The following is a 16,503-nucleotide window of genomic DNA, read 5'->3' as shown; positions in this document are numbered from 1 at the left end:
GGCTGTGTACTTTCAAATTTTAGTGCACTCGAGCGGGTTTCTGAAACTTACCTACCCCACCTTTAAATGTATCATTTATTTAATTTATTTTTGTATTGGTTTTTCAGTTGAATTATACGTTCAGGGTAATCAACAGTTAAAAAGATACTGTTCAAATTATTATTTGTTTTAAAGTTCAATAAATGGATGTTTTCAAAGTCAATGTATTTAATAATCGTGATATCAATTATTGACCAAAATAATCGTGATCATAATTGTTGCCATAATCGAGCAGCCCTTGTGTGTGTGTGTGTGTGTGTGTGTGTGTGTGTGTGTGTGTGTGTGTGTGTGTGTGTGTGTGTGTGTGAGAGAGTGACAAGAGCTATATTCAGAGCCCTGCTGCCTTGGCTACAATCTTTCATCGTTGCTGTTGTATGATTGGTGTTTAACTACGGTATTTAGCGTCTACAGCATCTCCGCTTTTAGGGTTGACGCAGACCCAAACGTCGCCCGGAGGTCCCCCGGTGTTGTTGCGGGAGCTGCTGCACTAGCAAAACAAACGCTAATTTATTTTGCAAAAGGTGCAGCGGGCTTCAAACACGTTCCCTCCACTGGTTTCAACCAAGCACTAAATGTGATGTTTTCCAACCAAATACGGTTGAATTTACACTTCCCCATATTTATTTGTAAGTAGATTCGAAGAGACATGAGTTTCTGACTGCTGCTAGCTGAAGCTTGGTTGCTAAGTTACTAGCTGGGTGTTCTCCAATAAGGGGCCGGAGGAAACAAAGTTAGTGATTACTGGTTCCATGTTGATTTATTTCAATACAAATTGTTGGGGGGAACTGAAAGGCTCTTACCGTACTGGTTACTTTACAGCCCGGACATTTCCCCCAAAACACATTTAGACGCTATCGCAACACAGAAGTGCCTTTCAAATCCGATAATTTTTAAGACCTTCTAAATCATATTTAAGACCTTTCTTATTTGTTGGTCATATTTAAGACCTTTTTAAGGCCTTAAATTCAGATTATCAAATGTAAGATTTTTTAAGACCCCGCAGGAACCCTGCTAACACTCAGAGCTAACCTGTAGCCTACTGGAGAGAAATATGCTAAAAAAGCAAGAAATATAAAAAGGGACTCACCTTGTGGTAAACCCACAAGAGAAAAAGCATTTGAGTATTTGATACTGTTTCAGAAATAATCCGTGATGTGGTTTGGAACATGACATGGCATTTCATCACGGCAGTGGCGGACTGGCCATCGGGACGTTCGGGACGAAACTCCGTTTCTCCACAGCGAGGCTCTCCCCCCCCCCCCCCGTTGACAATTCACGTGCTGGGCTGGGTGAGATTCCCGGGCTGATTTTCAGTCCAAGTCCGCCCCTGCAGCATTTAGCTTTCTCTCCGGTAGAATTCTGAGCAGGCATTAGCTCCCCCTCATCTTTTTTTTTTTCAAGCTAAGGACCCTGAAACAGAGGGATATGAGGGATGTCTAAAACGCATGATCTGTTTAGTATTTTGAGCAAAACACTTCATAGACATGTTTTTTTATATTTTTGTATATATCTGAGACCCATAATATATGCCTTAAAAAAGCATAATAGGAGAGCTTTAAAGTATCACTTTTAATGAGCGTGGTCCATGTTGTGCTGACTGACCGTGTACATGCAGCTCTCCACCACAGCCGGCTCGGGGATGAGGCCAGGAAAACAGCGGGCTACGAAGCGCTGGAGGATGCCGATATCAGACCTGTCTGTCTGCTTGTCTCTGTGGTCTGGGTCTGTCTCACCTCCGACATGGTAGCAAATCTGCACACACAATGACATCATTAAAATGTGTTTCTCCATGAAACAGCAAAAGCTTTGCAACCATGCTTTCTTTGTTCATGGTATAACACCATCTAACTATATTCAGTTTTTCTATTTATAGTAGTATTTATTACATTTTAAGTTTTTGCATGCATTTTTAAGAGGATATCTTATGCTCATTTTCATGTTTGATATTTGTATTTTGTTCCTCTACTGTGACATGTCTCCATGCTTTAATGTTCAAAAAGTTATTTATTTTTCTCATACTGCAGCATCTCTTTTCACCCTCTGTCTGAAACCAGAGCCCAGTCTGCACTGGTTTCAAATACCTACAAAATAAAAAGCAAATTCAATGTAAGTGTTCAAAAAGAGTTTGACGCCCTACGCCCATCTAATGTGAAAATAAGCACAACAAATAGAATGCATGAGTCTCATAGAAAATTGGACAACATACCTTATAGAAAAGTGAATCTTTAAAGTAACGAGTATTGTATGAGGACAGAATCCCAATACTCTGTGTATACAGCTGAAGGAGTATTAGTATGTCATCAGGTAATATTTTATTTAGAGTTAATTAAAAAGGCAGGAAATAATGCGTTTCACATGTCATGTCCCTTATTAATACTTGTGTTAAAGCGAGGAGGAGTGACTGTCATTCACACACTCCATACTTCCAAAGCGGCTCCTGTCAGTACAGCGAGGAGGCAGTGGGAGAAAAAAGAGGTTTGATGTTTTTCTGTCAGGTCCAAGCAGCAAAAACCATAAAACCCCGCAAGGATCTACACTTTTTTTTCTCCTGCCTCATTTTAATTTTTTTCTCCCAATGATGTAAAATGGTCCCAACATTGGGACATACAGTAGCTTTGGTGACTGCGTCTCAGTGGATAATGTGACGTGGCATTACCATCTGTCCACCCCTCTCTTCTATGCATGTGGTCTGCTATTAGTCTGTGAGCTCCTGCTGCCCCACCATAACGCCAGAAATAGAGATGTGCTATCAGATGACATGAAGCCCAGCACAACCCCCACCACTAATCTGATGTAGAGGGAGGACAAATCATATTTTACAGTTGACTTTGCGGCATGGATTGTTATTTATGATTGGACTGCAATCGTTCTACCGTGGCAATGTGATTCTCAAAAGCAGCATTCCAGGAAAATGTTGTCATACTGAACAATTCATATTGAGGGAGCAGAGTTACATTACAGTGTCGGACCGGTGCGAACGTGCTACAAGGCCCAGAACACTTAGATTAGAAGGAATAAGCTGCAGTTTCTAAAACTATACAAATATAAAAACACAAATGTGCCCAAACACATGCAAATTAAGAAAAATCTTCACCCACTTGACAACACATGCACAACATTCATAAAACGTTCACTAACTTGGCGAAACGTGTGGAGCGTTTGCTAAAAGCATTGCATAAATGAAACGTTCCAAATACAAAAACCTGCCAATAAAACAAAGAAGCTCAAAACACAATAGAAAGAGGGACACAACAAGTTATGCACACAGCTGGGACCGGAGTGCTTTTTGACCTTGTTTTTATTTTTTGTTTCATCAATATATTTTAAATGACTAGGTTAGCTACCTTAGCTACTTCGCTTACGGCAGATCTCCAATGAAAACGGATTTTTTTCCAAATGCTGTGCCTGTGCTGTCAAGTTGGTGAAGATGTTTCTTCGTGTGTTTTGGCACATTTCTGTTTAGATATTTGCATTCCTTTGGAAAGTGCGGCATATCTCCTAATGGAAGTCTTTAGGGCAGTTGTAGCCACCAAATCAATTAAATAAATAATGTTTTGGTATAGAAATATATTATTTATTTTCGGTTGCAGTACAAAATCTAAAAAGTATTATTTCATAATAATACATAAACATAATTTTTTTTTGCCAATTGAATTATATTGTATAGAATACAGTGCTTATAAAAAAGTATTCAGCCCCCTAAATGTTTTCATTGTGGACTTTTTCGACACTCAACCAAGTTACCAAAAGTAAGGATGGATACATAAATCACAAATCACCTCAGGTTTTCTAAAATCGGAGAAAAACCTAAAGCAGTGTTCTAGAGACAGGCTAAATAAATAAGAAGATTTATTTTTGAGCAGGAGAATGAGCCCACATTACAGAGGAATGGCTTCAAACAACAGTGCTACTGTTTTTATTTTATATTTGACAGACGATGCATTTAAAATGTGGTTTAACGATTCCCTTCAAATGCTAAGGGGATGTTCATTTCTGTAACGTTCTGAGCACGTGTGTCCTTTCCCCTCTCTGTACAGTTTCTTATTTTCAGCCCCAATTACCTGTTTGTTAGTCCACCAACAAATATAGTGCCCTCCCTCCAAACAACAAGATATATATCTAAAACTAAGAAACTGTAAGCTGTATCTGAAAATGAAAACCTATAAAGCACTACCTGAGCTGGACTCGAAAGGTTGCTTGGTTTAGGTAACAATAGCTAACTGCTTATATGCTCCTTATATGCTGCCATAGTTGCAAACCCCCGCAATGTAGTGAATGGAGAATTCAAGCTGAACTGTTCATATAGTTGTTATTTAAGTCAAAACCTTTCAGGTTCAAGTTGATTATAAAATAATGAATAATGTATATCTAAATATGTCTGTATAATGGTCAGTTAAATTATATTATGGTTATAAGACAACACATACTTTGGCATTCTATCATGGGATATATCATAAGAAAAATAAAATGCTCTAGTGTGTGTGTGTGACAAAAGGGTCCCATTATGCTTTTTGGGGTCTTAAGGAAGTTTTTGTGCATGTAAATAGACTGCAAAGGCTAAATTCCCAAAGTTCCTTCCGAAGGGAGTATTCTCGCCCTGCCTGAACGCCTCCATTGGACTCCTTGTTATACTCGCGCTTATATTGGTTTGCGCTCCAACACATTGTACACGATAGGCTAAGGTCAGGGACCTTTGCGACACATCCTTGAGTGGTTGACCAATCACAACAGAGCTGGCCAGCTGACCAATCAGAGCAGACTGGGCTCTGGTTTCAGACAGAGGGTGAAAAGAGGTGCTGCAGCACATATGAGACAAATAAAGAGCTTTTGAACACAAGAGCATGGAGACATTACAGCAGAAGCACAAAATACAAATATGGACCTGAAAATGAGCATAATAGGGCCCCTTTAATTAGATAAAGAAAGCTGGGTTTGCTTCAGGGTACACATAATGTATAAAAAATGAAGTCAAGTGATCATCTAAAAAACCGATAGACAAACTGCATTAAAAATGTAATCATCATTAATACAGTCCAATTCATATTATTACCATGAATATTTGATGGGTCTGCACATAAAGGAGGGATTCGCTTCAGGAGAGTCAGACATACCTTAACCAGGCCGGGGTACTCGTTGGACGGGAGGCCGTAGATGTGCCTATCAGACTCCTCTCCCTCAGTCAGCAGGAAGCAGGGAAAGCGCTTCTTCACGTCATATGTTCCAGGAACCTTCTCTTTCCAGTAGCACACGTTGATCTTCTCCACCTAGAGTAGTGAAAACCAGAAAATCATTAATACCATGTCCTCCTAAAAGACTGAATGATCGACCGAAGTGTTTACTGTGCATCCTTTTAATGAAAGGGTTTTACAAGGACAGCCTACCAACACAACACATCCTCTAAACAAAATAACTAATTATGTCATTGGGGTTGTTTGTCAGTGTCTGTTAACATATGACTATGAAGAAAATAATAAAATGTCCTTTTTCTAATCTTTTAATGTTATGATTCAATGCTATAGGCTCAAACTTCTATGTATTGTTTAAGGATTCCTCTTGTCATAATGACACATTAAGAGATCCTGTCCATCGATAAACTTATATATATTATATATAAATATAAATGTTTATTTTTCCCAGAATGAGGACAACGAGGTTTGTCCCCTAGTGTTATTGGAAAGGATCTCCTGTTGGCCAGTATCCTTTTGGTTAGGGACTAGGCACAGAAACCTGATTATAATTAGGGAAAGAGTTTTTCATATGTTTTGATGTCATGGTATACAACTAAATACTAGTATACATGCAGAACATTTGTCATATCAAGTTCTAAGTGATGTCCAGTGGTCTCCAGTCAGAGCAATACATTAGCTTGTGCGGATACCTTAGCTTGCTTTGCCTTTTCACTGTCATAATTCATGGTTTAAATCCACGCTGGAATCATGGTGGGAAGCTGGGGTACAAAGTGGTAATTTAATTTATTTGCATTTGTTATAGTGCGTTAAGGTCCCTAATTAATGTTCATTATAGATGTCAGAAAGGCCCTTAGAACTGATTGACTGGCATAACATTAGCAGCTTGCAAGCTTACCTTATAGTACAACACCTACTCCATCCTCCTCATCTCTTATTCTCTCTAATAGAAGTGCAATTACAAAAGTAGCTCTGCAGTGGTGAAGTGAGAATTGGGATTTAATGAAATGTACACATGGTTGTACAAATGACGTCCATCAGAGGCTGGCAGTAATAAGGTCACATTGTTCAGGAGCTTTCAGTGTAATGAACTAACCGGCCGTGCACTCATTCCCGGGGACGATACAAATACAGACAGAAGTGCTCCGGCGTGCTCAGAGCCTGCACTTTTCTACCAGTTCACTCAGGCATGCCGTTCCCCAGGCCCCCCCAGCCTGCTGCTGGCCTGAATAATGCAATTCCAATATCAACTCCAATTCTTCACTCTTAACAGCTGTCTGCTTGTTTTCCCATCACCTACTCTTTTCTGGCTGTGTGGCATTTTGCAAGATGGAAAAGGGTGCCTTGCTGACTAAGGCCTCTGAGCTGATTACATATGGAGGAGTAATGTTTTTGTTTCTGTGCCATGTGGAAGCCATTTAGTGGGGACAGGCAGCATCCTAGTGATAATATTAGCTATGAGATGGGCAAGTTGATAACGTAGTTTATAATGTGTGGCTTATTCTGCTGAGCCATAATATATGAAAGATGCACACATCCAACACATTCACACCTTTCCCCACGCACAAATGAGTACAAAAAAAACAATTGTATGTACTTTACACTAGGGCTGCAACAAACGACTAATTTGATAATCGATTATTCGGATCGTTAAGGTTTTAACTGGACTACTACTTTTATACTGCTCATCGATCCGGTCCTTTAACGGTACTCTTAACGGTTCTTTTAACTAAACAAATGTATTTAAATAAAATAAATAATATTTCACATCAAAATAAACAACAGTGTTTTAACAAATCGTATTAAATAATGTGATGACAGAACTGTAAACAGAATAGCTGAAACTTTAACAAAATTAATAACTCAGTTACCTCTAATCATGAGGCGCTTTCACACCGCAGTACTTTTCCCACAAAGGTTCATGAGAACTCTTTAGTTCTCATGAACTAAGTACAGATCGCGTTCACACCGGAATAAGTCCCTGAGGGAGGATTAGGCAAATGAAGCCGCTGACGTCACTTCTTCTTCTTTTGCTTTGGGTTTACTGGCAGGCCGCAAACAACTTCACGGCGTATACTGCCACCCGGAGTCCCCGGAGTTGGGGACTGGCTTCAGTAGAAGCTGCTGGGACTCCCAGCAGCTTCTATTTTTTACGTGCAACGCCGACATTTTTTACGTGCAACGCCGACACCTCCTCATCTCGACCGCTCCCATGTTTTCTTTTGTGTTGCCATAAGTCAGTCTCTCTGCGTTTCTGCGCTGGGCTAATGCTAATAATGCTAATGCAAGGATAATAAAATGGCGGCTTCACAAAACTTTTTGGGAGTTTGCAATCCGCCCAGCCAATCAGAAATAGGAACCTTTTTCTCCCACGAAAGCCCCTGCTCTCTAGCAGGGACGGAAAAGGGGGTGAAAAGGTTCTCATTAACTCATTTTTGTTACAGATTTTTTTGGTGTGAACGCAACATTTCGGAACTATATCGGAACTGAAGTTGGAAAAGTACTATGGTGTGAAAGCGCCTATGAACCCATGTTTGTATAATTTAGTTAACTCTGTGTGTCGTTACGGCCCCTACACACGGCGGTGTGCGTTGAAGCTTCAACGCTTCTGCCCATTGAATGGGGTGACATCACGCTTTGCCAAACTGCATTGTGGGAGCAAAGCTTTGCTTTGCTTGCGTTGCTCGCTTCAAAAGTAGAGCAATGTTCTACTTTTGAAGCTTCGACGGAAGCGTCAGCCAATCGAATCATATGCCAGTACAAGCTCTAGCCAATCAAACCGCGTGCTTGTGTGTCCGGGGCGGGAGACTCATGTGATTGGTTGTTGGTCTAGCTTCAGACAAGCCCGCCGGCAAGCTTCAACGCACGCCGCCGTGTGTAGGGGCCGTTACACATGTTTTTCCAGAATCAATAAAGTACCTCTTATCTTATCTTATTTGTGTATGTTAAATGCTGCTACGTATAATTTGTTGTATTCCTGTTTGTGTGTTTATGATGTATGCTTCTATGAAAGTGTCTATGCGAAAAGTGTTATATAACTTTAATGTATTATTATTATAATATAATATACCATTATTGCAATACCTCTAGTGGCAACTGTAATCCAATGTGGGCCAGCAGTTTATTAGCCCAGGGTCCAGCGGTGATCACCAAGCTCTTGGCTCGATACACACCAGCAGAGGTTGAAACTGTCACAACAGGGCCAGGCGTGATGTCCGTCACCTTCTCTTTGTCTCTTATGACCCCACCCAGCTTCTGAAACTGCCCCTGGGAAGAGAGAACAACAGAACACTTATTACTTCCCTGATATCATGAAACTAAGGCTCCGTTTACATGGAAACGAAAACCAAAATGAAGAGAATTCGATATCAAAAAAGTCTTCTGTCCACACGGATTCGGCTCAATAAATGTGTCCGTCCACACAAGACCGCTCGACCCGCTGGAGATGCTGTAGCAGGGGCGGCAGAAGCAGGGGGGCCATTGGGCCCCCGCTTTACAGCCCTTCTCCACATTTTGGCAGCGGCGGATGCTGCGGAACAGTACATCCCGTTTCAATAATTCCCCTCTACTCTAAAGTCGCATCTAAAAAGAACGCGTTCTGATCTAGCTGTGTATATTTTGTTATTTTTGCAAATTGAGGAGATGATAAAACAATCTCATTAGCTACAGGCAGCGACAGAGGCTCATATATTGCATTAGGTCAAATAAAGCAGGCAAACATAACAGGAAGAATATGTACATTTTAATCCAATCAAAGAGGACATTGTCACACCATTGAAATGTAGGCTATCCATGTACATTACAACCAAAAAACAATAAAAAAGCTTACATTTGTTTATTTGTTTCATTGTTCTGTGTCAGCCGTTAACCTAGATAGATAAACTTAGCTATTGATATTGAAACATGTCAGAAGAACCAGCGCATAAGAAAATAAAATACAGTCAAACAAAACTGAACTTCAGCAACTTCAATGTGACATCCCTGACATCCACAACTCCGGAGCCTGGCCCTTCAACCATAGAACCAGCGCAGCCAGATGAACCCCAAAGCAGCAGCTCTGCGACAGCTGAGACTGTCAAAACCGCCGGCATCGTTGAACCGAAACCGGCTGGTTCCGACTGCGTGGAGGTTTGTTGTCGGGACATTGAGACGGGTAAAGCTGCACAGCTAATTGTAAATAAAAGAAAGGTACTTCAATGCAGAATGGTACAAAAACAGAGAGTGGTTAATTCTTTGCAAAACCACTAAACGAGCCTTCTGTGAAATATGCAGATTTGCTGCTGTCAAACGGCTTGTAACTTTCTCCAAATGTGGAGATGACAGCTTTGTAAATACCGGAGTTAATAACTTGAAAAAGTGCCCAAGCCTCCTGGACAGCCACGAAAAGTCTCATTTTCACAGAGAGTGTGTTCAAAAAAAGTGCGCTTACTTCAGTCAAACACCAGTCAACATTCAGCTCGTCAAACAAGAGCGTATTGAGCAGGAAAAAATAAGTGATGGAATGAGCAACTGCGCTGTCATATGTGTGGGCTGGACCTGTATAGTTTAATTTACAGGAAAGGAGTGAGCAGAGGGTAGAGTTGTCCATTCTTGTTCTGTTGTCTGTGACTATCTTCCTCCCCATGCTGAACACCCTCTCAGACTTTCAGTTGCGCGCGCTACTAAAGAGACGTGTTACCATGGAAACCAAACAATGGTGTAGCTGTATTAAAGTCCGAGTGGAAACAGTAACATTTGGAGCGTTATGTTAGAATAAAACAGGTAGAGAATCACAAATCAGATTTAGTCAGAAATCGGGAGAAATGCGGGATAAATATGACCTGAAAATTGGGAGGGTTGGCAAGTATGTCACATACACACGCACTGTTTGCCCCCCCCACTTGTGAAATGAATCCGGCGCCGCTGTGCTGTAGTACATATGCCGGGCCTGTAAGTGGCGCTGTACTTCCACAGCGTGCATCGGTACACACACTTATTAAGCTAAATAACAAAACTTTTAATTGTTTGTAAACCCTGGTCAAGAAACAATATGATTTGCAGGTGCAGCTGCCTGTCAGTACAGTTAAACACTTCTCACTATTCCCATAAGTTCACTAACTCCTATAGCTGTTCAATAGCCATTTTTAGCCATACCGCTAGCATGGGAAGGCAAAGTTAGTCTAAAGGCTAACTGGTGAATGAGTTAGAATTTTGGCACTTCTGGTTTGCTCAAAGTCAATGATATATAAATGAGTTTTTGGTTAGAAAGTTAATATATCTCTTAAAAATAGCTGTTGTTAACAAGTGACTCATTTAAACTATTGAACATCATCAAGCCGAACACAAGTCTGCCTTTAGCTTAGTTCAGTCAGACATTACATTACATGTTACTTGTCTCGTTGATATGTTTATTAGAAGCAGCATATGATTTGAGTTTGGCGTCTAGCCTCGGGCCTCATCACTACACAGATTTACAAAGAGTGATGATTAGATAACCCTCCCCCCGAGCCTACAGGTGGATGCTGGGGTTGAAGCTGGGGTGGTGGTGGGGCAGGCGAGCAGCAGCAACGTGGAAGCAGTTGCACGGCAGTATAAGCGAGGCAGGCAGCATAAATAGAGCGGCAAGTTTAGGAGAATATGTTTGGTTTGTTGTAAGAGGAACGAGGAGCATCACGTGTAAATGTATAATTGTTGCTCGAGTAGACTGCCTGAACCAGCTTGCGGGTTTCGCCCCATTTAAGTTAAGTTCATTTATAGCCTTATGTTAGTTATTTATTTCTGGCTGTTGCATTTACAACTTAAAGTGTTCTTGCCAAAAAAAACATGTTAGTCATAAAGGTTTGTTTGCCACAGAGCTTAATGTTTGCCAAACTAAAAGCTAATGGAAAAAACCCCATAGACTTTGGCTTTTGTGTGTCACATACAGTGCAAAGTTAAGCTAGCCAACATCACTGCAGTGACTTGTTAAAGAAGGTTGGTGTGTGGTCATCACACAGACTTGAGCTGACAGCCCTGAGTTTATTTTGAAAGAGAACACAAAAAGAGAGAAAGAACACATTAAGAAACCAGAGATAATGAAATAAGACGGATCAATAGTGACATCTATTAGGATATAATACTAAAGCCAAGAGGCTATTAAAGAGTCAAGGCATGAAAATGCACAAGGAAATAATCTACGGATCTACAACACATCTATCACTACAAGCTTTAATGTATAATTGACTGCTGCTTCACAATAGAGCGGCTGAACAATCTGTCCAGTCAATTGAAAATGGCACCTCACTGAAATAACAAAGCAGAGTTTTGTGCTTGACCTGGCAGCCATGGAGGGCTCTGTTCTCCTCCAGTGCCTCTCCTCAGTGCTGACAGTCCAGTAATGTGAATTTATTGCTGGAGTGCGCTATTATTAGATTAAAACAATGGGCATAAAATATGTTCAATTATCCACATCTTGCCCAACTCTCTAACGAGTTATTTTGTAAATGTTGCATGGCACGGATTTCTTAAGTCAAGACACGGCTTTCTGCCTTCACCCTGGAACAGACACAACGTTTGTTTTATGTTTTATCTAAATGTTTTTTTTGAAAGTACACTGGCTAATCTATCTGAAAGGTCCGGGTCTTTTAAAATGTGGAGGATGTATATCAATTGTGCATTTTAATGTTAACCAAGGAAAGTATAATACAAAAGAAAAAAAAGAAACTCAAGATACAAAATCTTTAAGTTTAATGCAATTTCTAGACCTCCATGATTACTCTTGATTGGACTTCAATCACAGTAATGATTACATTCATATAGGCAATTTAAAAGACAAGTACAGCTAATCCCAACTTGGATTTCATTTTACTGTTGCACTGTCCAACAGTTCTGTCAGATATGACATTGCACTTGCCGAATAGTGGTTAAGATCCAAACACTGCAATATTATTTAATACAAATGTCACACAGGTCAAGAAACAGAAGCAGTCAGATGATATGTTCGTTTACCAATCTAACGTTAGGATTTGGAAAAAAGGTAAGCTAGCAAAATGATTTATTAGATAGTGTGGCAAAAAAGTAACTCTCACTCATTCACTGCACATTGCGCTCTAGTGCTCGGTCTCCTTTGAGAGCTTAATACTGTAGGAGGGTTAATCTTTATACAGTAAAAACATGCGTACGAAACATTTATTTGGGAATGTAGGCTAAAGCTAACGGTAGGATATAGAGAAAATATAAGCTAGTAAGCTAGCAAAACACCTTATTAAAAAGTGTGGCAAAAAATTAACTTTCACTGCCTGGTGCTCCTAACTATTGAAGCCCTATACTCTGTCCTAGGTCCACATCATGTCCTAAATGGAACTCATGACTGGCCTTGACTTAGTACCCTAAGCAAACATGCCCAATGCTCAATCAGCAGTTTCTGTGCAGTACCTGTACAGTCTTGAGTGCACGGTCAGCATACAGGACTCCAGCATTTATATCCACCAGCGCTCCATCTCCCTCAGCAAGGATGACATTGGGGATGTGCTGGCTGAAGTTTTCAGGGGTCAGAATCACCATGGGGACATTGTTCCTCTCCATGGTGTTCTTATACAGCAGGTAACTGTCACTGTGCTCTGGTCCCATCACCAGGAGGCCTGTTTGTCTGAGAGGAGAGGAAGAACTTGGTTGGAAATGGTCATGACACATGGAAGCATTGTTAATTCTAATGTTGCAGGAAGATTTACGTCAAGCAAAAATACTTGTATTATTACAACAGTCAAAGATAGAAAGGACTACAAGAGGTCAAGTTCAGAGTTCTTTAATACAAAAGTGTTAGCAAAAAAAAGGTACTTAAGTTTACAATATTTCACTAGTAAAATACAATCATTTTTTGGAAATCCACCCTTGACTGCAATATAAAGCTTTAATTTCATGTTTACCTGAAGCCTTACAGTGATACAAGGCAGTCCAGGTAGATTTTTACCACATTCTGACCTTGTGAATTGTGTGATTGTAAATGCTTTGAAATTAAAAACAAAAAGCATACCAACGTTTCAATATGAATGTAGTATTGCTTTATCACTGGTAATATGATACAAACAGTCATTTGTTTTGTATTATTGCTAAACTGCCAGAGAATGGAAAGAAAATAAGGCTATGTATAGAAGAGAGCTGTTGGTTGATTTTGCAGGGAGATAACCTTTCCATCCATCCATCCATCTTCTCCCGCTTATCCGTGGTCGGGTCGCGGGGGTAGCAGTTCCAGCAGAGAGCACCAAACTTTCTTTTCCCTGGTGACATCAACCAGCTCTGACTGGGGGATCCCAAGGCACTCCCAGGCCAGCGAAGAGATATAATCCCTCCACCTGGTCCTAGGTCTACCCCTTGGTCTCTTCCCAGCTGGACGTGCCTGGAACACCTCCCTAGGGTGGCGCCCAGGTGGCATCCTAACTAGGTGCCCGAACCACCTCAACTGGCTCCTTTCGACGCGAAGGAGGAGCGGCTCAACTCCGAGTCCCTCCCGGATGACCGAACTTCTCACCTTATCCCTAAGGGAGACACCAGCCACCCTGCGGAGAAAACCCATCTCGGCCGCTTGTATCCGCGATCTCGTTCTTTCGGTCATGACCCATCCTTCATGACCATAGGTGAGAGTAGGAACGAAAATGGCCCGGTAGACAGAGAGCTTTGCCTTCTGGCTCAGCTCCCTTTTCGTCACAACGGTGCGGTAAAGCGACTGCAGTACCGCTCCCGCTGCTCCGATTCTCCGGCCCATCTCACGCTCCATTGTTCCCTCACTCGAGAACAAGACCCCGAGATACTTGAACTCCTTCACTTGGGGTAAGGACTCATTCCCTACTTGGAGTGGACAGTCCATCGGTTTCCTGCTGAGAACCATGGCCTCAGATATGGAGGTGCTGATCCTCATCCCAGCCGCTTCACACTCGGTTGCGAACCGATCCAGTGAGTGCTGAAGGTTGCAGACCGATGAAGCCATTAGAACCACATCATCTGCAAAAAGCAGTGGTGCAATCCTTAGTCCACCGAACTGCAGACCCCCACGCCTCGAAATCCGATCCATGTATATTACAAACAGGATTGGTGACAAAGCGCAGCCTTGGCGGAGGCCAACCCTCACCGGAAATGGGTCCGACTTACTGCCGAGGACCCAGACACAGCTCTCGCTTTGGGAGTACAGAGATTGGATGGCCCTGAGTAGAGACCCCCTCACCCCATACTCCCGCAGCACCTCCCACAGTAACTCCCTGGGAACTCGGTCATACGCCTTCTCCAAGTCTACAAAACACATGTAGACCGGATAAGCGTACTCCCAAGCCCCCTCCAGGATCCTTGCGAGAGTAAAAAGCTGATCCGCCGTTCCACGACCAGGACGAAATCCGCATTGTTCCTCCTCAATCTGAGGTTCGACAATCGGCCTGACCCTCCTTTCGAGTACCTTAGAGTAAACTTTCCCGGGGAGGCTGAGTAGTGTGATGCCTCTGTAATTGGCACACACCCTCTGATCCCCCTTTTTAAAAAGGGGAACCACCACCCCGGTCTGCCACTCCTTCGGTACTGTTTCCGACTTCCACGCAATGTTGATGAGACGTGTCAACCATGACAGTCCCTCAACACCCAGAGTCTTCAGCATTTCCGGGCGGATCTCATCCACCCCCGGGGCTTTGCCACTGTGGAGTTGTTTGACGACCTCAGTGACCTCCCCCCGGGAGATTGGTGTCGATCCCCCGTCATACTCCAGCTCTGCCTCTAACATAGAGGGCGGAGATGTCGGGTTCAGGAGTTCCTCAAAGTGTTCCTTCCAATGCCCTAACACTCCATCAGTTGAGGTCAACAACGTCCCATCCTTACTGTACACAGCTTGGATGGTCCCCTGCTTCCCCCTCCTGAGGTGTCGGACAGTTTTCCAGAACAACTTTGGTGCCGCCCGAAAGTCCTTCTCCGAACTTCTCCCACACCCGCTGCTTTGCCTCGGCCACGGATGAGGCTGCTGCCCTTCGGGCCTGTCAGTACCTTGCAACTGCCTCGGGAGTCCCCCGGGATAACAAATCCCTGAAGGCCTCCTTCTTCAGTCGGACGGCTTCCCTGACCACCGGTGTCCACCAGGAGGTTCGAGGGTTACCGCCCCTTGAGGCACCTAGGACCTTGAGACCACTTCTCCCCGCCGCGGCTTCGGCAATAGAGGCTTTGAACACCGACCACTCTGGTTCAATGTCCCCAACCTCCACAGGAATGCCCGAAAAGCTCCGCCGGAGGTGTGAGTTGAAGGCCTCCTGAACTTGGGCCTCCTCCAGACGTTCCCAGTTCACCCGAACTACACGTTTGGGCTTACCAGGTCTATCCAGAGGCTTCCCTCGCCACTCGACCCAACTCACCACCAGATGGTGATCAGTTCACAACTCCGCCCCTCTCTTTACCCGAGTGTCCAAAACATACGGCCGCAGGTCCGATGATACGATAACGAAATCGATCATGGACCTTCTGCCTAGGGTGCTCTGGTACCACGTACACTTATGAGCATCCTTATGTTCACCGTTTCGGGACCCCCTTGAAAACGAGATGGTGCATCTCAAGGGGTTTATCCCAATCAATAAAAATGTCTATATATGTTCGAACATGGTGTTTGTTATGGCCAATCCATGACTAGCACAGAAGTCCAGTAACAAACCACCACTCCGGTTCAGATCAGGGGGGCCGTTCCTCCCAATCACGCCCCTCCAAGTATCTCCATCATTGCCCACATGTGCGTTGAAGTCTCCCAGCAAGATTAAAGAGTCCCCTTCAGGAGCCCCATACAGGACTCTTTCCAGGGTCTCCAAGAAGGCCGTATACTCTGAACTGCTGTTGGGTGCATAAGCACACACAACAGTCAGAGTTTTCCCCCTCATAACCCGCAGGCGTAGGGAGGCGACCCTCTCGTCCACTGGGGTAAACTCCAACAACGAAGCACCCAACCGGGGACTTGTGAGTATCCCCACACCCGCCCGGCGCCTCACACCTTGAGTAACTCCGGAGAAGAATAGAGTCCAACCCCTATCCAGAAGTAAGGTTCCAGAGCCGACGCTGTGCGTAGAGGCGAGCCCAACCAGATCCAACTGGTAACGCTCCACCTCCCGCACAAGCTCCGGCTCCTTCCCCCCCAGAGAGGTGACGTTCCACGTCCCCAAAGCCAGCTTCTGTCGCCCGGGTAACCTTTCCTGATTTTGTAAAGTTCGGAATATAAATGATAAGGCGACATTATAGTTTTCTAGTGTCATGGATTATTAGTAGCATCAATTCAGTTTCAAAAAGTTTAAGAGAACTCTGCTTACCTGCT

The 16,503-nt window shown here is 43.1% G+C and overlaps 1 protein-coding gene across 2 annotated transcripts in view; it reads right to left on the bottom strand.

Annotated features, from left to right (window-relative positions):
* The window catches only part of pipox (pipecolic acid oxidase), a 51,302-nt gene that overhangs the window by 23,339 nt on the left and 11,460 nt on the right, over positions 1–16,503 (bottom strand). The window contains exons 3-7 of one of the 2 annotated variants that reach the window (XM_034205894.1): positions 12,618–12,831; positions 8,310–8,492; positions 5,151–5,303; positions 1,642–1,791; positions 1,250–1,449 (exon numbers count right to left, since the gene is read on the bottom strand). In XM_034205894.1, coding sequence (XP_034061785.1) covers positions 1,441–1,449; positions 1,642–1,791; positions 5,151–5,303; positions 8,310–8,492; positions 12,618–12,831 — 709 coding nt within the window. In that variant the 3' untranslated portion in view covers positions 1,250–1,440. Of the gene's footprint in view, positions 1–1,249; positions 1,450–1,641; positions 1,792–5,150; positions 5,304–8,309; positions 8,493–12,617; positions 12,832–16,503 lie in introns of those variants that run through there. The other variant, XM_034205887.1, reaches the window with a different exon arrangement.

The sequence above is a fragment of the Gymnodraco acuticeps genome, unplaced genomic scaffold, assembly GCF_902827175.1.
Source record: "Gymnodraco acuticeps unplaced genomic scaffold, fGymAcu1.1, whole genome shotgun sequence".
In the NCBI taxonomy this organism is placed as follows: Eukaryota; Metazoa; Chordata; class Actinopteri; order Perciformes; family Bathydraconidae; genus Gymnodraco; species Gymnodraco acuticeps.
This window is presented reverse-complemented; position numbering and strand designations above follow the sequence as displayed.